Source organism: Piliocolobus tephrosceles, chromosome 10 (assembly GCF_002776525.5).
Source record: "Piliocolobus tephrosceles isolate RC106 chromosome 10, ASM277652v3, whole genome shotgun sequence".
Classification (NCBI taxonomy): domain Eukaryota; kingdom Metazoa; phylum Chordata; class Mammalia; order Primates; family Cercopithecidae; genus Piliocolobus; species Piliocolobus tephrosceles.
Window position 1 is genome coordinate 96,721,452 of NC_045443.1, and position 27,142 is coordinate 96,748,593.

Sequence of the window (27,142 nt, forward strand, 5' to 3'; positions counted from 1 at the left end):
AAATTTTATGCTTCACATATAAATGTATATATGTACATATATGTGTTCATATAAATATTTTATTTGCTTACCATATTTGTTTACTAAATTTGGATATACTTCTTTGTTTACTAAATAATTTAGACAATGAAAATAAAATTAATGTATACTCACCGTTACAAGTTTAGAAAATTTAGAAAAAGAGAGAGCAGAAAATAAAAATCACTAATAATCCTACCCAGAGATATCCACTGTTAAATTTTTTGCATATGTCCCTTCAGATTTTTTTGCATGTATGTGTATTCAAAAATGGGATAATATTTTACTTTATTATCTGCTTTTTTCATTTAGTAACATATTGTGGCTATATTTCTATGGTAACACATATAGATACAAAGTCATTTTAATTTAGGTGTCTAACATTTTATCATCAGGAATTACTGTAATTTATTTTTTAAATTTTCTATTAATGGTCATTTGAATTGATTCTATTTTTTAAACAACCATAAACAATGCTGAAATGAACATCTTTATATGTGTATTTTTTGCTCTTGTTCAATAGCTTCCTTAGGATATATTCCTATACGTGATATTTAATTATAAAATATGTAATTTCTGAACTCCCTGGAAGTTTACACTTGAGCATCAAAAACACTAGTAGATGACAATTCTTTTGCTATTAGAACAGAAGACCATAGAATCAACCAATAACAGATACAAAGTTTTTCTCATGGGTAAGTGACCTACATTGGTCACTTAATTCTTCATTATATTTTGCGAAAATAAATTTGTATCTAAAAACCATCTTTATGATGAGCTATGACTTATAAAAATCTACTATTTATCTTTCAAATTCCCTCTCATTACTTTTACTTCTTCTTTCGCCGGTATGAGGTCACTAATGGTAGATTTTATAAAACACACGAACAATTATATGGAAGTCATACAATTGGTATTTTTAAAGTGTCTACAAAGAAGACTTTTGCAACTGTTTTATGGCTTTATTGTGAATGTGCAAGGGGTATAGTCTATCAAATAAGCATCATTCCTATCCTCAAGACACTTACATGTACTGGAAATAAGAAATCATTATCCATCGTTTGGAAAAATTTTTCTTTTAAGAAAGTAATAGATGGAAAAGAAAAGAGAAGTCCAAGGCAAAAAAAGTCATCTATTAAGATATGCTATGTACCAAGAATGTAGTTAACTACTTGCTCATTAATTTAAAGCCTCCTAATAATATTGAAGAAAGTAGATATTATTTATTATAGTTGTTTTCCATATGAAGAAGTGAAATTCAGACTGATGAAATGATTTGCACAAGGTGACACTACCAATAATTGATATAGTGAGTATTCAAACCTAGGTGACATACTTTTGACTCAACACAATAAGTTTTCAACAATTTGAGTGTCTCAGTGATAGAAAGTATTATCTCTGGAAGCAGTGAGCTATTATCATGGGAAGTATGCTAGCAGATGTTAGTTGATCATATATCAGAGACATGAAAAATATTCCACTACTAATGGATGATTTCACTTGCTCATCTCTCTAGGCCTGTTCTAGAGGGCTAGATATTTTGTTGAATTGAAAAAAATGTACCATTTTTAAACCATGGATATGTCATAAGCAAATATTAGACCACAGAATAATACTCAACTATTTTACACTTAAGGGAAACCATATATCACATATGAACATTATCTCTAATTTTAGAATACTAGAGAATCTCAGCAGTATTTGAAAGATCAAAATTTATATTATGCATGTTATTTTTGCTTTTAAACACTAGTTAGAATGTATGGTGCTAAATACATTTTAGCGTCTGTGGTGCTAAGAACACAATCATTTGATTAAACACAATCTCTTGATAAAGATTAGTTAGCACATGCTAGCCTAACAATTACTGAAATTCACATTTTTACACGGGTACCCTATTATTAAGTGATTCCTTAGATTTAATCTATCTGAATAAAAGTCAGTCAAATGTTACATAAAATAATAATAAAAATAAATCTTCTCTTGATTTAGATAAAATAGTGTGCTTGTGTGCTAACGTATTCTACTACCCACCTTCCCCAGTTGCTTCTATTAAAAATAGTACTGTAAAAAGAAATAAAAATCAAAAATATAATATGCCTGTTGCAAAGCATTTCAGAGAAGCTTTTATGTGAAATTTAACAGTTCATGGAACAAAGAATATGACTGGAGGCAAGGAAAATTCTGCCTCTGAAAATAAGTGAAACCTAGGTCATCATTAGAGTTTATGCATTCACTTTTGGGACATAGGATATGTTCAGGGCTGTGACTCATTTACATACATGACTATGGGGCCTGTATTTTGGGAGGGCTGTGGGGTGTTGGCTAAAGCCTTCCATGCTGGTAGATAGGTTTTGCTAAGAGGAAGGTTGATTCTCTACTTACACCCCCTCAGATGGCTCTCTTTAGTGCATGTCTGTATGATTTGACCTAAGAGAAAGAAGAAATTGGTTAGCTTCTGTTATTCTATGTCAGCAGCATATTTTATTGAAAGGAGTATGGACTTCAAGAAAAGAAAAATTAGGGTTTGAAGCAGCTGAGGAGTCAACAAGCTACTTATTTTTTCTGAGCTTTTCTTCATCTATAAAATGGGCATAATAATACTTCACTGAGTTGTTTTGAGAATTAAATACAAAAATTGTTGACAGTAGTAAACTGCACATCATCTGATACACAGTTTAGAATGGAGTACATTTTAGCATCCTTTTTTTTTCTTAGTTCTCTAATAAGGAGATTGTAAATACATTTTGTAAAAAAAGTTTCCCTAGAGTTTGGCAGGTGATATTCCCACTGAGGAGGATAGCTATCAGATGCACTGGTGACAAAGCAGCTCCTGATGCAGACCCAGAGCTATGTGAACAAACGTGAGGGGCTTGGAAGCAACCCAGGCATTAGGCAGGAGCAGTTTCCAGGGCTGTGAAGATGTTTGCTCTCCACTACTCAGAAAGAGGTCCTTTTAGGAGAAAGGGACACATGAGCTCTCCCTGTTTCCACAGACCCAGAGAAAGAGGATCTTGGATCAGGAAACCAGAGAACATTTACTCTGCCTTACTGAATTCCTAAAGTCCTAGAAACTCTCTGTGGGTGGGTCTCTACTGCTATGAGGGACTCTGACCTGGCCCTCAGATCCCAGGAGGAAGAGAAACTAAAGCTCAGAAAGCAGGGCTGTAGGATGAGTGTTAGCCACTGATTTCAGAGCTATGTATTTTCCAGCAAATGGTCTAGGAACTATGCTTTATCTATCCAATATAGACAATGTACTCTATAATAAAATTCCTTATGAGTTAATTTTAATAGCCTTCATTTATAATTAAAATGTAGATGGCATTTATATATTGACAAATGAATACAAGTTAACCTTAAGTATAAGAAGAAAATGACAGCCTTATAAAATACATTTTAACTACATACTATTTTTATATGAATGCACTTGAGATTAATCTAATATAGTCCATATATCTTGCAGTCTGTTCAATGTAACACACGATTATTAAAACTGATTTAGAAATAGGAGGGTGTTTATAAGATTATCTGTCACCATTGTATTGTGAAGCCTGAGCACTTGATTACTCTGCATGTTTGCAGTTGTGTAACGACAAGCACATCCCGTGGAGCTAATTACTGCCTCCACTTTACTTAAGTGATCCTCCATCCCATCAAGAAGATCTTCAACCTGATTCTTTGAAAAATATGAGAATTTGAAGTAGTTCCAATGATGGTGGTAAATTTCCTAACTTGAAAGCACTTTCTTATGATTACAATGATAATGGTTAAAGAAATAAAACTTCAAAAACGATTCCACATGAAAGCAACTTAGAATATGAGTAATTATACCTTAACTACAATCCTCAGTGATCAAAAAGATAAACAAGGTTTCCCAAGCATCTTTCTGTAGGGCGTGCACTCTAATGAGAAAGAGAAGCCGTGCATCCTCTGATAAAAAGGCAAGAAAATTATATTTTTGAATTGCTGGCTATGTTTCAGGCTATAAAGTTGAGCATTCCCAACCTGCAAATCTGAAATCCGAAAAGCTCCCAAATCTGAATTTTTTGAACACCCACATGACACCACAAGTAGAAAATTTTGACTGTATTTTGACAGGTCACGGTCAAAATACAGTCAAAATTTTGTTTATGCACAAAATTATTAAAAAATGTATAAAATTACATTCATGTTTTGTATAGAAGGTGTATGTAAATAACAAATGAATTCCATGTTTAGATTTGGGTCCCAACTCCAAGATATTTCATTATATATATGCAAACATTCCAAATCCAAAAAAATCTGAAATCTGAAACACTTCTGGTCACAAGCATTTCAGATAAGGGATACCTAAACTGTAGCAGTACAGTGTATAATTTATTCTTGCTATGGTCTTATAGGATGGTTATTAAAAATCTGAGTTTCTAGGTGAGGAAGTTGACATCAGAGAGGTCAGAAATTGCAAAGCTGGAACTTGAGACCAGGTTCATCTAACTTCAAAACCTGTTATCTGAAAGGATTCTAAAAATGCAAACCTGAGAGTGTGTGATGATGTAGAATATATTATCACATCACATATCCAGCTTTGCTGAAGAACAGGGTGTTCTACACAATATGAGGCATTGAATATAATTGAATCCTATGCCAATACTGATTTGTTTGGCATTTGAGTCTGATTTCAAGTGGGAAAATAGATGTGTTGTTTGTAAAACTTATGAATTAATAAGTTCTGAGAATCAAAAGGACTGACCTCAAACAAATTCAGGAAATTATATTTACTCTTATTTCTGTTTTAGTCCTGGAGAGTTAATGTTGTTGGGTAAGTTTCAAACTACTATACAACTGCTGAGAAAATTGGGGTGGGAGGAAAAAGAGGAAAGTGATTTCTATTAGTAAAACTAGTTGATGTCCCATAGAGACTACTCAAACTTCGAGTGGGTTCATATTTAGAGGAATAAAGATGAAAGACCTCCAAATCTTTTCCTGATCCAATAAATATTTTGTTTATAATACATCTGACATTAGAAATGTGGAGGGGCGGGGAGAGCAAACAAAAATGCTGAGACAAAATGGGCAAGAGCATACAAAATGTAATGCTGACCTTTGATCTCCATTGCTTAAGATTTTATTCTCCCAATTGTCTTATGAGGTTTTAAGCAACAAACATAAATGTTCAAAAACCTACACAGTTCTGTTAAAGCCAGGCATAGCACTTGACTCAGTAGCCTTCCAAAGCAAAATTTTGCAGAAAGACAACATGTACTATGTAAAACAGTGTTTTCTCTTGCTCATTTTAAATTTACCTCCCTTTAATTTCATTGCCTATCCCTTCCCAATTGTCAAACAAAAGCAGTATGATCAGATTTCATCAAAATAACTCAGACCACTTAAATCAATGTGTATTAGACTTTTCTTCTTTCTTTGCCCTGGAATTTTATACTCTCTTTTAGTAACTACTCTTCTCTGGTACCAATTGACTGGTGCATTTGTTACAACCTGTATTCCAACTGACACACCACAACAATTCCAGGGAATACAGTGAATTTAACATTAAGATTGTAAGATTAGCTGACATTCTAAGATTCTTAAAGAAAGGGCTTATGTGTATTTACCCTGGTATGACCACAGCAGCAAACATAATGTCTGCATCACAATGGGACAACGTGAGAGCTAAAATTTAATATATATCTACATATGTTAGACTTTTATGTACATGCCATCGTGTGCCTCTACAATCATTCTCTATTAGTGTTCTCATTTCTGTCAATGGGGAAACTGAGTAAGTTGCTTAAGATCAAGCAGCTGGTAAATAACAGAGCCAAGATTTGAATTCATGTCTATCTGACTTTTTTTTTTTTACCATGTGATTTGCCAACCACACTCAGTACCCAAAATATTATTTGTGGAGTGCCATTTTCATAGGGTTGTTTATCACACCTCTAATTAAACCTATCCTTGAGAGGGAAAAAAATGCAACTCAGCAAAACTGTAATTCACAACTAGCCTAATGGCCAAGTGGAATGCTACATGCCATGGTCAATCACTTGGCAAATAAGTAGTGTGTGATGAAGAGGTAAAAACTGAGGCACACACAGAGCCAGCTCTGTTCATAATAATGCTTCTTTGGGCACTGAGTCTCCACTTTCATTTTAACTATCATTGTAGAAAAATGATAAATAAATGCAGTAGGTGGGATGGCAATACGATAGGTAGAAAGAGAATTAAGAAAAAATAATTTGTGAATTTGTTTACCACTAAAATACACTTAAAAGGCAGCTTTGTCCGAGTGGCACTTTTAACATTTACTTTTACTTTTAATAATCATGTTTACCATATTTTTATGGTTCAATGGCACTATATGCTTGAAGAATTTTAGAACATTAATGTTCAATGCTACCTAAGTCTACCTGTGGACTTCATGCATGAGATACCATTCCAGCAGAGAAGCACTTCTAGCTTGAACATCCTCAGTATTGAGGAACTTACTATCACACTGGGCAGCCACTCTATCTTTGAATAAAGATAGAATGAATAAAATTAATAAGAAAAGAAATTCTTACCTTCACATTAATCAAATATCTGTATTCTTACAATTTCCCTGAAATTATTCTGTAAGCAGGCCTGAAAGAATTATGTGGCAACATATGCTGCTAGGCTGGTTCCTTGGGTTTTGGCAAAGTCCTCAGTGTTTGTCAGCATTTCTATGTGAGAGAATTGGCTACATAGTCTATCTTGGAGCTAATATCATACTTGTGTCACTAAACATATGTATGGAATTTTGAGAATTGTTTCTTAATTTTTCAGTTTTAAAATCTAACGCAAACCTGTATTTCAGAAAAAAAGTATTGTTTGACCTTTTTAAAATTTATCGCTTAATTAACATGGGGCCTAGCCGAGTTAGAATAAAATAACTTCTCACTTGTTCTAACATAAGAGAAACAAGCAAGGTGTTCCTACTAAGGTCTCACTTAGACCCGCATATTCTTTTTAGTGATTGCAATGTTACTTCTTAGCTACCCAGGCCAATCCACCATAAAACAATCGTTCTCCAACTTTCCTGGTCTTAAGAGTCACTTGGGGTGCTTGTTTAAAAGGCATATTTGTTGAGCTCTGCCTCCAGAAATACTGATTTAGTAGCATGGAGCCGAGGAATCTTCATTTTCCACCAGTGCTGGAAGTGAATCTGATGCAAGTGATTTGTAGACCACATTTTGGGAAAAATTCCCTAATGTTAGCGTTGTAATGATGCAGGTAGTTCATTCGGTTTTGTTTCAATACAAAACTGCAAGGATAATACTATTGGGTTTTCTAGATATAGGATCATGCCATCTGCAAACAGAGATAGTTTGACTTCCTCTCTTCCTATTTGGATGCTGTATTCGTCCGTTTTTCACACTGCTGTAAAGATACTACCTGAGACCGGGTTATTTATAAAGAAAAGAGGTTTAATTGACTCACAGTTCCACACAGCTGAGGAGGCCTCAGGAAACTTACAATCATGGTGGAAGGCAAAGGGGAAGCAAGGCACATCTTATATGGCAGCAGGAGAGAGAGACAGTAAAAGGGGAAGTGCCACACTTTGAGACCATCAGGTCTCATGAGAACTCACCCACAATCACGAGAACAGCACGCGGGGAACCAACCCCATGATCCAATCACCTCCCATTAGGTCCCTCCCTTGACATGTCAGGATTACAATTCAAGATGAGATTTGGTTGGGAACACAGCCAAACCATAGCAGACGCCCTTTATTTCTTTCTTTTGCCTGATTGCACCAGCCAGAACTTCTGATACTATGTTGAATAGGAGTAGGGAAGGCATGCTTGTCTTGGGCTGATTTTCAAGGAGAATGCTTTCAGCTTTGCCCATTAAAAAGAATGAGATTATATCCTTTGCAGGGACATGGATGGAGCTGGAGACCATTATTCTTAGCAAACTAACACAGGAACAGGAAACCAAATTCTGCATGTTCTTACTTATAAGTGGGAGCTAAATGACAAGAACACATGGACACACAGAAGGGAACAACACACACTGGGGCCTTTTGGAGGATGGAGGGTGGGAGGAGGGAGAGAGTCAGGAAAAATAATGGGTACTAGGCTTCATGCCTAGGTGATGAAATAATCTGGACAACAAACCTCCATGACACAAGTTTACCTACGCAGCAAACATACTTGTATCCCTGAACATAAAATAAAAGTTAAAAAAAAAAGAAAATTGCAAGGATGGTAAGATTTGGGGCCCTTTCATAACTTTTCAAATATGTCAACTGAGAATATCAAAATGAATCACCAGGCTTTTTTGTTTGGGGTGTGTGCCTGTGAGTTTGTCACAAAATACACATACTTTTCAACTGTGCCTGCCTTACACTAAGATAGTCACTATATGCAGCTGTATAGGCCCAGCTATATACATATATGGGTGTGTGTGTGTGTGTGTGTGTGTGTGGTGGGGGGCTCCACACACGTTTGGTGTCAATACTGAAGTAAGGCAAATATCTCTGTATCTGCTATAAAACACACACAAGAAAAATGAATAGATCTGGATCTGATATGGCCTTCCACTTCTGCTCTGAACTTTAGTTGTAGGGAAGAAAATAATACTTAGTAAGAGTAATACATCAAATAGTGATTGGAAAACCAACTATTTGTGAAATAGTCTGATAAGTATTATGGGATACATAGAGATGATTAACACACAGTTCTTGCCAAATTGGAGCCTACAACTTAGCAAAAGTTGTTAATCATTTTGGTCAGGTGAATGTTTCACTGAATAAGAAATATGAGTGTATTAAGTCATCAGATTCTTTAATGCTTTGAAGTGCTTCATACTGAGCTCTACATAAAGTAGAAACTTCATGTGTGTGTGTGTGTGTCTATATATATATTTGAAGACAGGGTCTTACTATCTTGCCAAGGCTGATCTCAAACACCTATGCTCTAGCAATCCTCTGGCCTCAGCCTCCTGAGTAGCTGGGACTACAGGCACATGCCTGGTGTATAGAAAAACTTCACTGGCATCCAAGATGACTGAATAGGAAGAACTCCGGTCTGCAGCCCCAGTAAGATTGATGCAGAAGATGGGTGATTTCTGCATTTCCAACTGAGGTACCTGGTTCATCTCATTGAGACTGGTTGTACAGTAGGTGCAGCCCACAGAGGGTGAGCTCAAGCAGGGCAGGACATTGCCTAACCCAGGAAGCACAAGGGGTTGGGGAATTTCCCTTTCCTAGCCAAGGGAAGATGTGACAGATTGTACCTGGAGAAATGGTACACTCCTGACCAAATACTGCACTTTTCCCATGGTCTTTAGCAACTGGCAGACCAGGAGATAACCTTCCATGCCTGGCTTGGTGGGTCCCACACCCACGGAGCCTTGCTCACTGCTAGCGCGGCAGTGTGAGATCAACCTGCAATGCTGCAGCTTGATGCAGGGAGGGGCATCCATCATTGCTGAGACTTGAGTAGCTCACAGTGTAAACAAAGTGGCTGGGAAGCTCCAACTTGGTGGAGCCCACCGCAGCTCAGCCTCTCTAGATTCCACCTCTGGGGGAAGGCCACAGCAGAATAAAAGGCAGCAGACAGCTTCTGCAGACTCAAAAGTCCCTGTCTGACAGCTCTGAAGAGAGCAGTGGTTCTCTCAGCACAGCGTCCACGCTCTGAGAACAGACAGACTTCCTCCTCAAGCAGGTCCCTGACCTCTGCGTAGCCTGACTGGGAGACACCTCCCAGTAGGGTCAACAGACACCTCAAACAGGTGGTTGCCCCTCTGGGACAAAGCTTCCAGAAAAAGGATCAGGCAGCAATATTTGCTGTTCTGCAGCCTCCGCTAGTGATACCCAGGCAAACAGGGTCTGGAGTGGGCCTCCAGCAAACTCCAACAGACCTGCAGCTGAGGGGCTTGACTATTAGAAGGAAAACTAACAAACAGAAAGGAATGGCATCTACACCAACAAAAAGGACATCAACACCAAAACCCCATCTGTATCAGTCACCAACATCAAAGACCAAAGGTAGGTAAAACCACAAAAATGCGGAGAAACCAGAGCAGAAAAGTGGAAAATTCCAAAAAACCAGAATTTCTCCTCTCCTCCAAAGGATCATGGCTCCTTGCCACAAGGGAACAAAACTGGACAGAGAATGAGTATGATGAGGTCGGTAATAACAAACTCCTCTGAGCTAAATGAGCATGTTCTAACCCATCTCAAGGAAGCTAAAAACCTTGAAAAAAGATTAGATGAATGGCTAACTAGAATAAACAGTGTAGAGAAGACCTTAAATAACCTGATGCAGCTGAAAACCAAAGCATGAGAACTTCATGATGCATGCACAAGCATTAATCGCAGATTTGAGCAAGTAGAAAAAAGGATATCAGTGATCAAATATCAAATTAATGAAATAAAGCAAGAAGACAAGATTAGAGAAATAAAAAGTGAAAAGAAGTGAACAAAGCCTCCAAAAAATATGGGACTATGTGAAAAGACAAAACATATGTTTCATTGGTGTACCGGAAAGTTATGGGGAAAATGGAACCAAGTTAGAAAACACTCTTTAGGATATCATCCAGGAGAACTTCCCTAACCTAGCAAGGCAGGCCAACATTCAAATTCAGGAAATACAGAGAACACCACAAAGATACTCCTGGAGAAGAGCAACCTCAAGACACATAATCATCAGATTCACCAAGGTTGAAATGAAGGAAAAAATGTTAAGGGCAGCCAGAGAGAAAGGTCAGGTTACCCACAAAGGGAAGTCCATTAGACTAAGCAGATCTCTTGGCAGAAACACTACAAACAAGAAGAGAGAGGGGGCCAATATTCAACATTTTTAAAGAAAAGAATTTTCAACCCAGAATCTCATATCCAGCCAAACTATGCTTCATAAATGAAGAAGAAATAAAATCCTTTACAGACAAGCAAATGTTGAGAGATTTTTGTCACCACCAGGCCTGCCTTACAAGAGCTTGTGAAGGAAGCACTAACCATGGAAAGGAACAACTGGTACCAGGCACTGCAAAAACATACCAAATTGTAAAGACCATTAATGCTATGAAGAAACTGCACAATTAATGGGCAAAATAACCAGCTAATATCACAATGACAGGATCAAATTCAAAGATAACAATATTAACCTTAAATGTAAATGGGCTAAATGCCCCTATTAAAAGACACAGACTGGCAAATTGGATGAAGAGCCAAGACCCATCGGTGCGCTGTATTCAGGAGACCCATCTCACGTGCAAAGATGCACATAAAGCTCAAAATAAAGGGATAGAGGAAGATCTACTAAAGAAATGGAAAGCAAAAAAAAACCAGGGTTGCAATCCTAGTCTCTGATAAAACAGACTTTAAACCAACAAAGATCAAAAGAGACAAAGAAGGCCACTACATAATGGCAAAGGGATCAATTCAACAAGAAGAGATAACTATCCTAAATATATATGCACCCAATACAGGAGCACCCAGATTCATAAAGCAAGTCCTTAGAGACCTACAAAGAGACTTAGACTCCCACACAACAATAATGATAGAGTTTAACACCCCACTGTCAGTATTAGACAGATCAACGAGACAGAAAGTTAACAAGGATATGCAGGACTTGAACTTAGTTCTGGACGAAGTGGACATAATAGACATCTACAGAATTTTCCACCCCAAATCAACCGAGTAGACATTCTTCTGAGCACCACATTGTACTCATTCTAAAATTGACTGCATAATTGGAAGCAAACCACTCCTCAGCAAATGTAAAAGAACAGAAATCATAACAAACTGTCTCTCAGACCACAGTGCAATCAAATTAGAACTCAGGATTAAGAAACTCACTCAAAACTGCACAACTACATGGAAACTGAACAACCTGCTCCTGACTGACTACTGAGTAAATAACAAAATGAAGGCAGAAATAAAGATGTTCTTTGAAACCAATGAGAACAAAGACATAATGTACCAGAATCTCTGGAATACATTTAAAACAGTGTGTAGAGGGAAACTCAAAGCACTAAATGCTCACAAGAGAAAGGAGGAAAGATCTAAAATCGACACCCTAACATTACAACTAAAAAAACTAAAGAAGCAAGAGCAAACAAATTCAAAAGCTAGCAGAAGACAAGAAATAACTAAGATCAGAGCAGAATTGAAGGCGATAGAGACACAAAAAACCCTTCAAAAAAAATCAATGAAGTCAGGAGCTGGTTTTTTGAAAAGATCAATAAAATAGACTGATAGCAAGACTAATAAAGAAGAAAAGAGAGAAGAATGAAATAGATGCAATAAAAAATGATAAAGGGGATATCACCAGCAATCCCACAGAAATACAAACTACTATCAGAGAATACTATAAACACCTCTATGCCAATAAACCAGAAAATCTAGAAGAAATGGATAATGTTCCTGGACACATACACCATCCGAAGACTAAACCAGGAAGAAGTTGAATCTCTGAATAGACCAATCACAGGTTCTGAAATTGAGGCAATAATAGCCTTCCAAGTAAAAAAAGTCTAGGACCAGACAGATTCACAGTCAAGTTCTACCAGAGGTGCAAAGAGGAACTGGTACCATTCCTTCGGAAACTTTTCCAATTGATAGAAAAAGAGGGAATCTTCTCTAACTCATTTTATGAGGCCAGCATCATCCTGATACCAAAGCCTGGCAGAGACACAACAAAAGAGAATTTTATGCCAATATCCCTGATGAACACTGATGCAAAAATCCTCAATAAAATACTAGCAAACTGAATCCAGCAGCACATCAAAAAGCTTATCCGGTTGGCTTCCTCCCTGGGATGCAAGGTTGGTTCAACATATGCAAATCAATAAATGTAATCCATCACATAAACAGAACCAACAACAAAAATCACATGATTATTTCAGTAGATGCAGAAAAGGCCTTTGACAAAATTCAACAGCCCTTCATGCAAAAAACTTTCAATAAACTAGGTATTGATGGAATGTATCTCAAAATAATAAGAGCTATTTATGACAAACCCACAGCTAATATCATACTGAATGGGCAAAAACTGGAAGAATTCCCTTTGAAAACTGGTACAAGACAGGGATGTCCTCTCTCACCACTCCTATTCAACATAGTGTTGGAAGTTCTGGCTAGGGCAGTCAGGCAAGAGAATGAAATAAAGGGTATTCAATTAGGAAGAGAGGAATTCCAATTGTCTCTGTTTGCAGATGACATGATTGTATATTTAGAAAACCCCATCATCTCAGCCCAAAATCTCCTTAAGCTGATAAACAACTTCAGCAAAGTCTTGGGATACAAAATCAATGTGCAAAAACCACTAGCATTCCTATACACCAATATTAGACAGAGAGCCAAATCATGAGTGAACTCCCATTCACAATTACTACAAAGAGAATAAAATACCTAGGAATCCAATTTACTAGGGATGTGAAGGACCTCTTTAACCAGAACTACAAACCACTGCTCAATGAAATAAAGAGGACACAAACAAATGGAATAACATTCTATGCTCATGGATAGGAAGAATCAATATCATGAAAATCGCCACACCACCCAAGATAATTTATAGATTTAATGCTATTCTCACCAAGTTACTGCTGACTTTCTTCACAGAATTGGAAAAAACTACTTTAAAATTCATATGGAACCAAAAAAGAGCCCGCATAGCCAAGACAATCCTAAGCAAAAAGAACAAACCTGGAGGCATCATGCTACCTAACTTCAAATTATACTACAAGGCTACTTAACCAAAACAGTATGTACTGGTACCAAAACAGAGATATAGGCCAATGGAACAGAACAGAGGCCTCAGAAATAACACCACACATCTACAACCATCTGATCTTTGACAAATCTGACAAAAACAAGCAATGGGGAAAGGATTCCCTATATAATAAATGGTGCTGGAAAACTGGCTAGCCATATGTAGAAAGCTGAAACTGGATCCCTTCCTTATACCATATACAAAAATTAACTCAAGATGGATTAATGACTCAAATGTAAGACCTAACACCATAAAAACCCTAGAAGAAAACCTAGGCAATACCATTCAGGACACAGGCATGGGCAAAGACTTCATGACTAAAACACCAAAAGCAATGGCAACAAAAGCCAGAATAGACACATGGGATCTAATTAAACTAAACACAACAAAAGAAACTATCATCAGAGTGAAGAGGCAACCTACAGAATGGGAGAAAATCTTTGCAATCTACCCATCAGACAAAGGGCCAATATCCAAAATCTACAAAGAACTTAAACAAATTTACAAGAAAAAAACAAATAATCCCATCAAAAAGTGGGCAAAGTTTATGAACAGACACTTCTCAAAAGATGACACTTAATGCAGCCAACAGACATATGAAAAAATGCTCATCATCACTGGTCATCAGAGAAATGCAAATCAAAACCACAATGAGATACCATATCATGCCAGTTGGAATGGCAATCATTAAAAAGTTAAGAAACAACAGATACTGGAGAGGATGTGGAGAAATAGGAACACTTTTACACTATTGGTGGGAGTGTAAATTAGTTCAACCATTGTGGAAGACAGTGTGTGGTGATTCCTCAAGGATCTAGAACTAGAAATGCCATGTGACCCAGAGATCCCATTACTGGATATATACCTAAAGGATTATAAATCATGCCACAATAAAGACACATGCACACATATGTTTATTGTGGCACTATGCATAATAGAAAAGACTTGGAACCAACCAAATGTCCATCAATGATAGACTGGATTAAGAAAATGTGGCACATATACACCATGGAATACTATGCAGCCATAGAAAAGGATGAGTTCATGTCCTTTGCGGGGACATGGATGAAGCAGGAAACCATCAATCTCAGCAAACTGTCACAAGGACAGAAAACCAAACACCACCTGTTCTCACTCATAAGTGAACAATGAGAACACATGGATATAGGGCAGGGAACATCACATGCAGGGTCCTGTTGGGGGGTGGGGGGCTGGGTGAGGGATAGCATTAGGAGAAATACCTAATGTAAATGATGAGTTGACGGGTGCAGCAAATCAACATGGCACATGTATACCTATGTAACAAATCAGAGCGTTGTGCACATGTACCCTAGAACTTAAAGTATAATAATAATAAAAAAGACTTACAACCAACAAAGAGTTTGAAGTACATTTAAATTAAAAGTATTATTAAAAAATTCTAAAAGAAAGGGAAAACTTCACTGGCATAGTAAAGTAGCAGATGGGAAAAAAACCCCTCTCTATTTGCTAAGTCAATATTCTTACAACTGATGTTGCTTATATGTCATTGTTGTTAGATCTGAGAGTGGAAGGAAATAATTTGCAGTTATTGTTATATGAAAAAAATGCAATTATCTAAAGATTCCTACCATTTTCTCACTACTCCTTAAGCACATTTATTCATTATAATGTAAAGGAAGGTGTCCTTACTTGTGGTCTCACCATTCATCTCTTTAAGTTCATTGTTGATTCCAACATCTATGGAACTCATTATTTTGTCAATCTGTAAGAAATAAAAACCATTTAAATGGATTGTTACATTCACTTTTAACATTGCATTTGAAAATAACTTTCAAATGAAGGGAGCAAATATTTTTGATGTTATTACCACAGTGTTCCCCAGTTAAGAGACGGATAGAGAAAGATTTAAAGGGAAGCAAATATCTTTGAAATTGTTTTATTACAATGTAAAGTAAGTTCCCCTTTCTTAAACTTTCAAAATTAGCTTCCCTTTTCTTTGTGTTTCTTGAAATAAACTTTGTACTTGGATAGACTGGTCATTTAGGAACTGTGTACTCTTCAAACTCAGAAGGGCTGTAGATAAATTCATGTGACAAAGTCTTTGCTCTCTGGCATCCTTCTTCTTCTGCCTAAGAACATGCATCCCATCTAACTGGTAAAGGAGCGGGTTTCAGGCTATGGAGAGCATGGCCACAGGAGCAAAGTTTTTTGTTTTGACGGAATTATACTGTGTTGCCTAGGCTACAGTGCAGTGGCACCATCTCAGCTCACTGCAATCTCCGCCTCTCAGGTCCAAGTGAGTCTCGTGTCTCAGCCTCCCAAGTAGCTGCGATTACAGGTGTGTGCCACCACACCTGGGTAATTTTTGTGTTTTTAGTAGAGACGGGGTTTTGCCATGTTAACCAGGATGTTTTTGAACTGCTGGCCTCAAGTGATCTACCTGCCTCGGTGTCCCAAAGTGCTGGGATTATAGGCATGAGCCACCATGCCTGGCCTGGAGCTAAGTTCTAACCAAATGGTTTGACCAGCCACAAGCTGATTAGTGGCATCCAATCACCAGCATCTAGGCATGAAAACAACTTAATTATAAGATCTGAGCTAAATGTTAATTAATCTTGCCTCTACAAAAGGATTTCAGATGTTATTCACTAACTTAATAAATAAAAGAAATGGCTATACTTGAAAAACTAACCATCTACAAGTATGGAATTTAAAGGAAGACATGACTGTCTAAGCTATAGCAATTTGGGGCTTAATGCCTCTCTTGATGTTAGCAACCTGAATAAGACAGCAGGTTTCAAAAAGGACAATGGCATTACTTAAATGTCCCAGTTTATTCACCCTGAACCAGATGCAGAGATATTAAGTGATTTTCTCAAACAGCTCAATTCAGAATATCACTATCAGATCATATCCATTTCTAGTTCTCCAAATACTATAATGATCTATTGTGCTTCTAAACCTAATCTAACTGGCACAGTCTTTTCAGAGACAATATGTGATGTGTTAGAATGAAATACCAAGAGAGACTGTATGAAATTAAAGACTTTGTCTTTAAGTAGAACTTAAATTGGTGATATTTGAACCTCAAGCATTTTTTTTCCTTATTTCCCTGATAGCTGCAAAAGGGAAATATCAAATGATGTGTGTTTATTGTGCGGTGGTTGGAGAAGAGCTGGGACACTTTATTTACCATGAAGATTCTAAGGAGCTCTTCTGAAAATATAAGATACTTTAAAGAAGGGAGACAAGCTAACAAAGAGTTCGGCAAGTAGCAAAACAACACAGAGAAAAATACCAAGCTTTTTTTCTATTTGTCAGCTGCAGTGCTCAGTAGGACAAGATGTGAATATTCTCTTGTACCTCATAGCTAGTTATTACTTCTGCTTGATACCAATTTCTATAGAAACAATAGATTAACCCACATGTGTGGAACTGTGTTTGTTTTTATACTTGCTGTAAAATTACCATGCATTACCCACAGAACCATTTCATTCCAGTTGGAGCTGTATGCATTTTTTTTTTTGTTTGCTTTTGAAAGACCTAAAAAGCTGAAAACCCTTCCCCCAAACCTCCCTCAACTCCAAAGCCTTATAGGATGAACAGCAAGAAGAACAAAGCTTACTTCTTCCCACTCCGATGTGAAGGATGGTGTTCTTTCAGAATTCCCTTTAGAACTGTGTTCAGCAGCGGAAGATTCGCTCCAGTTAACTCGTGATGTTTTCTCATTGGATGGATAGGCAATGAGATCAGAATCAGATTTAGAGACATTTTTTGACAAATGCATGTCGATCAAGGCTTTAGGCAATGACCTTATTCTCCCCAGAGTACAGGCTCTCTCCACAAATCCCCCTGTGTTCATAACCCACTGGTCCCCATTCCGAGATCCACTCCTGGTTGATCTTGTGCCAACAATGGTATGGTTTTCAAGTTGGTTGCTTTTTTTGTGAAAAATTGTTCTACTGACCACTTTGGGTTTAATTTTCTTTACCAAAGGTTCTGAGTTATTTTCTATTGGAGACCGCTTGAAAGGCAAAGGACTGTTTGCCAAACTGACTTCATCTTGTCCTTTTTCACATTGTTCTCTTTTCCCATAGAGGTGAAATGGATTTTCAGGGGACTCACAGGCTGGAGAGGATCCATGCAGCAGGCCTGCAAATTGCCCAGGATCATATCCTTTTGGGGGATCTTTGTCATCCTGTTGGGAGAGGTCATCTGCAAAAGGAAGGAAGGGACATTAGGGTTTATAAAGGGTTCTGGAAGTCACGATATAATAGCAGTGCTCTTATGAACATGTGGGCATCCAGACATTTGATTTACTGCTACATAGCAATACCTTCACTTTTGAATTACCCATGACCCCACAGTGCCATGTATAGAATGAATGTATGAGTGTGTGTGCATGTGTGTGCATGTGTGTGTGAATCATTCTTTCTGATATACCTTAGAGTTCATTTCAAAAGTATGAATTGTGTATTAATTGAGTGACTTCATTCACTTCTCCCTTGAACCCAGGGTGTATGTTTTATAGTCAATGAACAAAATTGGATTTTCTTAAAGTAGAACACACACATCTAAACTCTCACAGTAAATGAATTATCATGCAGTAGGACATTAGGCAGGTAAGTCAAGGTCATATATAATGACAACCTTCTGCTCTCTTCCCAGCAAATAAATTCAAAAACCAAATTTTGAAAAAAAGGTATTATTAAAAGTAATTTAAGTCTACTAATCCTGATCATATTACCTTAAATATAAATTAAAAATAATTCTATGTAGATTACATAATTTACACAAAAAAATTTGTTCAGACTTGACATAGGCAAACAATGCAATCCATAATATCAGAAAAAGAGAGACTCCGATACCAGAAACTAACGTTGAGCTATGAGCACAAAGGTAGCTTTTTCTTTCTTCTCTGAAATAGCATTAGCTATTTTCTAATTTCTTCAGACCTTTGAAGATGTAATGCAGAAAAGAAACTGATGATGAATGATAATTTTTATTCCTTTGGATTTTTTTTTCTAAGATAAAACACACATTTTCTCTGAGATTTAAAATACACCATGCTTTTTGCAATTTAATTTGTCTTTTAAAGACATACTGTGTAAAAACCTGGCCAAAGAATTTAGCAAAGAAAGTAAGTGTACTTTTTTTCAGTGTTCATTTTAATTCAGATCAATAGCTAAATGTTGCCAAGATCAAAATTTAAGTTACCTGATAAGCCCATAACTCACTGTTGCAAAGAACTAAAGTATAGCAAATGTGGTACATAATGACAACAAATCCAAAGTTTTTTTGCTGATTCATACTTTCAATAAGCTAGTTATTACCATAAACCCCAAACACTAACATTTTTATAAATTAACAAGTAACATTTAATGGGTAAGTGCTATTTACTAGACACTGAATGAGGAATTATATTTATATCATCTCACTTGACACCCATAACAATCCTATAAAGTGATTATTAATAATAATTATGATTTTGTGATAGAAAGACATGGCCAAAATATCAAATTATCATATTTTTAAGAAATTGGCAACCATAATAAATCTCATTAGACATTGGCTCAGAAGATGCTACAGACACATCTGCTCTTTATAGTGAAGATTGGCCCCAGATCTCTATACTGCTGTCTGCCTGGGAACTGGTAAAAACAGGTATATTCCTAGCTATGTATCTCTAGACTTCACCCTGGTTCCTGCTTGATTTTTCCAAAGAGAAGATGTTTGCCTGCCCAGCTATCATACCAGCATCCTGAGATTGAAGAAAGAAGAGTGACAGGAAGAGATCCAAGAAACATGAATCTACAAAAGCAACAATCTGCACCCATCTACTACTATTATACTCAACTGTCTTCTCACAAAAACAAAACAAAACAATAAAACCTCATCCCTTTCTAAAATAGCCACACTGTCTTGATAACTCTCTATTTTGTTTTCCTTTCACAACAGAGACCATTCTAGGGGTAGAATAGTGAGTGAATAGGGGGATAAGGCAGCTTTGAATTATCTGTAAAGACTAGAGTTCATCACTGAGTATGTGCATTTTTAAGAAGTCAAAATTAACACTTAGACAACTTAAGACACTGATATTTCTCCACCTAGTAAGCGACTAAGCTGAGATTCAAATTAAGGTCTATCAGATTCTGACGTCCATTGGACTTGCAAATATATTGCTATTAAAGATAAGTTTTAAAAAAATCTAGGGTTAGTTTATCCGTAGGACAAGCAAGTAGGCTCTTTGTAAAGAGAGACATGCTTCTCCTGTTCATGATTATATCTGGAATTTGGGAAAAGTGGACTAAAAACATTAGAGCTTTTTCTTTGTTTTGTTTTGTTTTCTTCTTGGAGATAAGCTAATAATAAGAAGAAAATAAGACCTGGCATCTTGTTGCAATGCATTTTTTTTCCCTAGGCTACTTGGATCTCACATAGTGCTTTACAACATAAACAGGTTGGTATGGGTGACAATAATGGTGATTAAGGTGGTAGGAAGGAGGAATTCTGAAATAAGGAAGTTTTAGAATTTCATTTTGAAAGTTGCTGAAGAAGGATTAAGGGTCTGAATTTGAAAGGCAAATCGAGCCGGGCACGGTGGATCACGCCTGTAATCCCAGCACTTTGGGAGGCTAAGGCGGGTGGATCACGAGGTCAGGAAATCGAGACCATCCTGGCTAACACAGTGAAACCCCGTCTCTACTAAAAATACAAAAAAAAAAAAAAAAAAAAAAAAAGAACAAATAATTCAGCCGGGTGTGGTGTCAGGTGCGTGTAGTCCCAGCTACTCGGGAGGCTGAGGCAGAAGAATGGCACGAACCCGGGAGGCGGAGCTTGCGGTGAGCCCAGATCTCACCACTGCACTTCAGCCTGGGCGAAGAAAGAAGCTCCGTCTCAAAAGAAAAAGAAAGGAAAATCGAAAAGAGCTTGCCTATTGTGGGAAAAAGGTTCTGTAAATCTCAACAAAAGAATTTCTGACGATGTTCATTATCTAGAAAAATGAGAATTTTAGGGGCGTAATATTGTTTAAAGTTTTCTGCAAATATTATTATTGGGTTACCATCCCCTCTGTAGTTCGGCCACAATGACTATAATTACCACCCACAATGCTTTACACTGTCCAAGTCCTCTAGTCACAAGCAGTCACTTCTCAAAGTAAAAGATAATTTCGTTGTTAGCTTATAAAGCTTAGTTTTCGGAATAGCAGTTCTTAGCATTGTGATGGTAACATTTCTGCCAAGAATGGTGAAAAGACAAATACTACTCGCTTTTTCCAGTGGCCAAATTCTAAAGATTATTCAAGTCAAAGAAAATGAGAAGTTGATATGAAGCCTCCTGGAAAGCCTGTGTGGTGGATTTATTGCAGTTATGGCCCCAGTCTGCTCACAGCTCCCTGCAGACACAGCCCTCCCACGCTGACTCCCTCACATCGTGGCCGTGTGCCTTGAACTGCTCAATCAGACTGCAGCAAATGTGATATAAGCAGAGACCTGAAAAGCATGTGTGCATTAGACTTGTTCCCTTGTTGCTCTTGGAACCCTGACACCATGTGAACAAGCCAGGCTGGCCTGCTGGATGCTGAGGTGACACATTATCCAGCTGTTTCAAAATGTAGGTTTTATTATTTTTCAGGTATGTTGAAACCAACAGATCGGGAGACAATTGCCATTGAAAGACAGATGCCATACTCATTGATCTGAGAGGCATGCCACGTTATAGGGGCCACACAGGGAAATACCAGGGTCCCTCAGGAAGAGGCTGACAAAGTGAGGGGAGATTGTGGGCAAGAGCCTTTATTATGGTTTCCATGAAAAGAAACACACAAAGCAGGTATAAGAAGGTTTACGAATGGCTAGTTTGAATAGTTTTAGCAGACTGTGGGGCATAGGAACTGTACCTAGTTATCTGGTCATTAGAGCAGGTGAATGAATAGTGGCCTAGAGAGTAAGAGCCAGATAAAGGAGGTAATTGGGGGTATGGGCTCTGCAATTGTTAGTTTGCATAAGAAAAGCATGCTCAAGGGTGAGCTGTTTACTATCTCTAGGAATTAGTTAGCCCTAGGAGGGACAGTCCCTCCACAGCAAGAGCCCAAGAGACGGAAGCATAAAAATAAAAACACACAAATAAAATAGAAAATAAAAGATATGGTTAATACATCAGTCAGTCCTGTTACCCCGACCAAAAGCCAGCCAACTTCCACCTATGAGAGTGGACCTACCAAACTCAGGCCATTCTGTCAATACCACTGATGCATCAGCAAGCACAGCCAAGAGGGGCTGAGGCTTTCCCAGGCCAGAAGAAGACACCCACCAGGATCATGAGCAATATTAATGGCCATTAAGTTTGGGATGATTTGATATATGACAATAGATAACTAATTCAATCTATATCCCAAGTTTTAAAGAATTAATATATTCTTCAAAATAAATTCTGGCAATGTTTCTATTTCCACATCTGGAAAATGATGATAGCAATAGAATATACCTAAAAGTGTTGTGAATATTAAATGAAATCATAGAATAATAAATGTGCTAGTCCATTTGGGCTGATATAACAAAATTTCATAAACCAGGTATCTTACAAACAACAGATATTTATTTCTCACAGGCCTAGAGGCTGAGCAGTCCAAGATCAAGACACCAGCAGATTTGGTGTCAGGAGAGGGTTCATTTTCTGGTTCATAGAGGGTACCATCTTGCCTGGGTCTTCACATGGTGGAGGGAACAAAGGAGCTCTCTAGAGTCTCTCTTATTACCTCTCAAAAGGCCCACCTCCTATTACCATCATCTTGGGGGTTGGGCTTTCAACATATGAATTTTGGTAGAACACAAACATTTGGACCATGGCAAGAAGTAAAGCAGTTAGAACAACATATGCTGCGTAGAACACTAAGAACATGTTTATAACAATAATAATTTTTAATCTATAGGGTTTCATTTTTACAAACAAATACAGTAATAACTGTATTAGACACTCAATAAAGATTATTTTGACAATAATCATGTGGGATTTACTCCTTTGTTTCTGTATATTTTAAAAAGTATACTTTGGAAAGAATTCTTTGTGCTTTCTTTAGACAAAATGGAGGCAAAATACATAGATTAAACTGTTGTCATAACTTGTCTCATTTAATTTTATACTTCTCTTTTGATAAGTGGATATTTCATGCCAAGATACAGAACTAAACACATGTGAATTCCAATCTGATAGTTATTCAAGGCATCATTAGCATTTCAAAGAAATGTCAGAGTAAATATCCAATAGGAAGCAGTTCAATCTCTTTTTATCCATCTTTGCTCTGATTTTTATCACTTACATATCACCTGAATAAGAATAAAATCCAAAATTTCATGCTATGGAAAAATTATAGAAAACAAGTGACTTTTTTCTATTATAGATGTAACTTTTGTCTATTGGGTCATTGCATCTGCTTTAGACAATAAAAATTTTTCCTATTTTTAAGGATACCGGGGCTGATGTTGATATTAGTAGAAACTGTGAATTTATTTCACAAATATATATAAAACATTTCCTGTATATCAGGTGGCAAAGTTTCAGCACTGTCAAAGGCAAAGTCCTGCCTTCATGGTGCCAACATTCTAGCAGAAAAGACGACTACAGGCAAATCAAGAAATACTATAACATCTGATAATGGTATGTGCTGTGAAAAAAATAAAGTAATGAGATAGAAATGAAAGGAAGATGCTATAAGGCAATTGGGAAATGTCTTTCTCAGGAGCTGACATTGAGCAGACACAGAAATGACTGTGAAAGTATAAATCATTCAAAGTTTTGGGGGAGGATTATTTCAAGGCATAGGAAAGAAGATATGAAAAGTCCCTAAGGCTAGCTAGTAAGAACAGTAAGAAGGCCCGAGTGGCTATAATAGAGTGGTGGGGGATTAGTAGAATGGTTGGCGATCAAATCAGAGATGCAGGTAGGAATAGGGTTGGCGTGATATGACTTATACTTTTAGAAGATAATTGATATTTCTGAACATGACAACAGCATAGTGTTCTTTTTAAATTGTTCACCTCAATTCTCATAAAAACAAGACATGGGGATAGTAAAAGAATAAAATGAGCAAATAATAGCAAAATAAAGGAAAAACACTACAGGTGATATCTCCAGTAAAGCTTAAGAACGATTAAGAAATCCCCCATGGCCCTGAAAAACAGAGGGGTGTAGCCAAATCACATGACAGCAGCAGGATCCAGAACTGAATCAGCAGTGGTGCAGCAATAGTGGTGAAGAGAAAGGGAAATTCAATGGCACCTACAAGCCATGGAATTGCCATCAGATACTGATTTCCCAAAGGAGAGTGTCTTGTGCTAAGCAGGAGAGTGTGCAGTAAAATTTGAGAATAACTAGCAGAACTTGTAAACACCTTGTCAATAGACCACAGGAAGTAGCTTACTCCTTCGAGAATATCAGAAATCTCCAATAAATGCATGCCTGTAGTAGGCTACAGATTCACTCTGAAGAAAAACTTTTGGGAGAAGAATATAAATTGAGCAGGGTGAAAACACCAAAGATGTGAGGGAGAAAAACATTTCACATAATGGGGAAGTAGGGGCCAGATGCAGTGGCTCACACCTGTAACCCCAACAGTTTGGGAGGCTAAGGTGGGAGGATCACTTAAGCCCAAGAGTTTGAGACCAGCCTGGGCAACATAGCAAGACCTCATATGTGCAAAAAATGTTTTTAAAAATATTTAAGCATGGTAATGACTGCCTGTGGGTTCTAGCTACTCAGGAGACTGAGATGGGAGGATTGCTTGAGCCCAGGAGTTCAAGTCTGCAGTGAGCTTTGATCATGCCACTGCCCTCAGTCTGGGCAACAGAGTGAGACCTTCTCTAGAGAAAAAAAGGCAGTGGGGGTGGCATCAGGTAGATGTTCAGTGGAGGGAGGCTTTGAATGTAATAGAATAGCAAAGCACAGCGTTCAGATGTGAGAGCACCACTTTGGAAGGCAGGCGCATGGAACTCAAGAATACTGAGGTAGTAGCAGGAACCCTTCCTGAATTAAGCAGAGAAAAATCTGTGTTTCTTAGTACTTCATCGTAACTGCAAAGGAGAAGGTCCTAGAGATGTGAAGGGCTCGTGGCTACTGTGGCTCATCCCTGCTCCCAGACAGGAACCTCTTCCTAATCCAGGACATCCCTTCTCATTAAACATGGGAAACAGGAAAGGATTCAGATAGGGGGCAATTTTAGGAACAAAATAAATAATGACAGTAATAGATTATAACCCATTGAATAAGATAGAAAAATATGAGCCCATAAATAAATAAATGATTTAAAAGTTTGACTAGGAATGGGAATCTTAAATAATTTCAAATTGCCTCCCCACAAAATACTTACTAATTAGAAAGAGGAAAAAGAAACACTCCACAGTGAAGAAATCTGGGAGGCCCTATCTTAATCAAATGATCAAAGTGAAAAATATCAGTAATGGAACACATCAAAATCATATCCAGTGTGGTAACGATGCAATGAGAAAAATGCAGAATCATTTTTGGATTTTCCTGCCAAAGATGTGTAACTTAAATCTAATTATATAGGAATATCAGAAATATCAGAGAAATCCAATTCATGGGCCATTCTACAAAATAATTGGCCTGTAATCTTCAAACGTGTCAAGGTCATGAAAGTCAAAGAAAGTCAAAGAAACCCTTCCAGGTTGAATAAGACTAAAGAGACATTACAACTAAATGCAATGTATGATCCTGAACTAGATCCATTGATCATAAAAAATATTATTGGGAAAAGCAGTAAATCTTGAATGAGGGTCTGAGGAATAGATAATAGTGATGTATTAACTTTCTGATTTGGTTGCACTGTGGTTGTGTAAGAATGTACTTACCTGTAGAAAATATACACTAAATTAGCAGTTATCAAAGTGTAGTCCAGGGATGGTTGGGGTCTCCAAGACTATTTCAGAAGTTTCATGAGGTCAAAACAATTTTCAGACTAATACTAAGACATTATTTGCCCATTTCACTTTCATTATCCCATGAGTGTATAGTAGAGTTGTTCAGAGGCTACATGATGTGTCTTTTCACAGTGGAAATATGTAATGCTTCTTTCTATCTCAGCTGTAGGAACTGACATGCTGTTACTTCTTGACAGAAGAAAGTCATATGTCTAAACCTAAAAACCTAAGTAAATGGAGTGAGGGTGTAAATGGACACCTATGCTACTGCACTGCAATGTACCATGGCAGAAGAGAGAGTAAAGAACTGAGAACAGTAATCTCATCTTAAAAAATAATGTTTTCTCTAAGTTTTGGGTAGATGCCATTTATTAAATTAAATGTCTTATCTTCTAAGGTTGCTGAGAATTTTAATTGTGACTAGATACTGAGTTTATAAAAAATGTTTTTCTGCATCTGTTCAGTTATGCAATTTTTCTCCTTTACTCTGTTAGTGTGAATGACATTTGTACACTCTCTAATATTAAATATTAGATATTAATGGGATACCAATAGGATAAACTCAGGGTGGTCATAATGAACTTTCTTTTGGCATCCTGCTAGATTTGCTTTGTTAGTACTTTGGGATCTTTGCATCTATGTTCATGAAAGAAATAGGCTTTTTAGTTTTACCTTTTTTATTCTGTGTAGTTTTGACATGATTACTCACCTCACAGAAATAGTTGGGGAAAATTTCCAGTTCTCTAGAAGAGTTTATATAAGATTGCAATGATATGTTTCTTGAAAGCCTTTATATTTACTTTACCTTTAAAATCATCCAGACTCAATGTATTCTTTGTGGAAAGATTTCAAATTTTTCATTAAATTTATTTAGTATAGAACTGTTTGGAGTCTCTATACCTTTTTGAAGTTTTTTAAAGTTATAATTATCTAGAATTTGTCTAATTTCTCTCAGTATTAAAATTCATTGGTACAAAATTATTCATTCTTCTTTCTTAACCTTTGAATGGTTTTTTGTATCTGTAGATTTACCCCCTTTTCTTTCCTAATAGGTGTATTTGTACCTTTTTATCTTGATCATTTTGACTGGAAAGTGCATCTATTTTTTTAGTGTCATCAATGATTCCATTTCTGGCTTTGTGAATTAATATTACATATTTTTTTCTGTTTCATTAATTTCTGTCCTTTATTATTTTCTTTCTATGCCTTTTCTGGATTTATTCTGTCTTATAAAATTTCTTAAGTTGGCATTTACCTCATTAGTCTTCAGCATTTCTTCTAATATAAGCGTTTAAAATTTCTAAGTTGTTGCATTCATCACATTTGATATTTAGCATTTATATTTTTGTTTAAAGGTTTTTAAGTTAGTATTATGGCATCCCCTAACTTATTTCTCATGACTTATTTAGAAATGTGTATTTAAATTCATAAATCTATGGGGATATATATGGGAATTTTTTTTTTTTTTTTTTTTTTTTTTTTTTT

General features: G+C 36.9%; 1 protein-coding gene across 7 annotated transcripts in view; it reads right to left on the reverse strand.

Annotated features, from left to right (window-relative positions):
* ANKS1B (ankyrin repeat and sterile alpha motif domain containing 1B) overlaps window positions 1–27,142 on the reverse strand; it is a 1,351,669-nt gene that overhangs the window by 498,602 nt on the left and 825,925 nt on the right. For 5 of the 7 annotated variants that reach the window (XM_023182451.3, XM_023182286.2, XM_023232645.2 and 2 more), the window contains exons 13-14: window positions 17,347–17,936; window positions 15,411–15,483 (exon numbers count right to left, since the gene is read on the reverse strand). In XM_023182451.3, coding sequence (XP_023038219.1) covers window positions 15,411–15,483; window positions 17,347–17,936 — 663 coding nt within the window. The remainder of the gene's footprint in view (window positions 1–15,410; window positions 15,484–17,346; window positions 17,937–27,142) is intronic. The other 2 variants (XM_023182541.1, XM_023182372.2) reach the window with 1 other exon arrangement.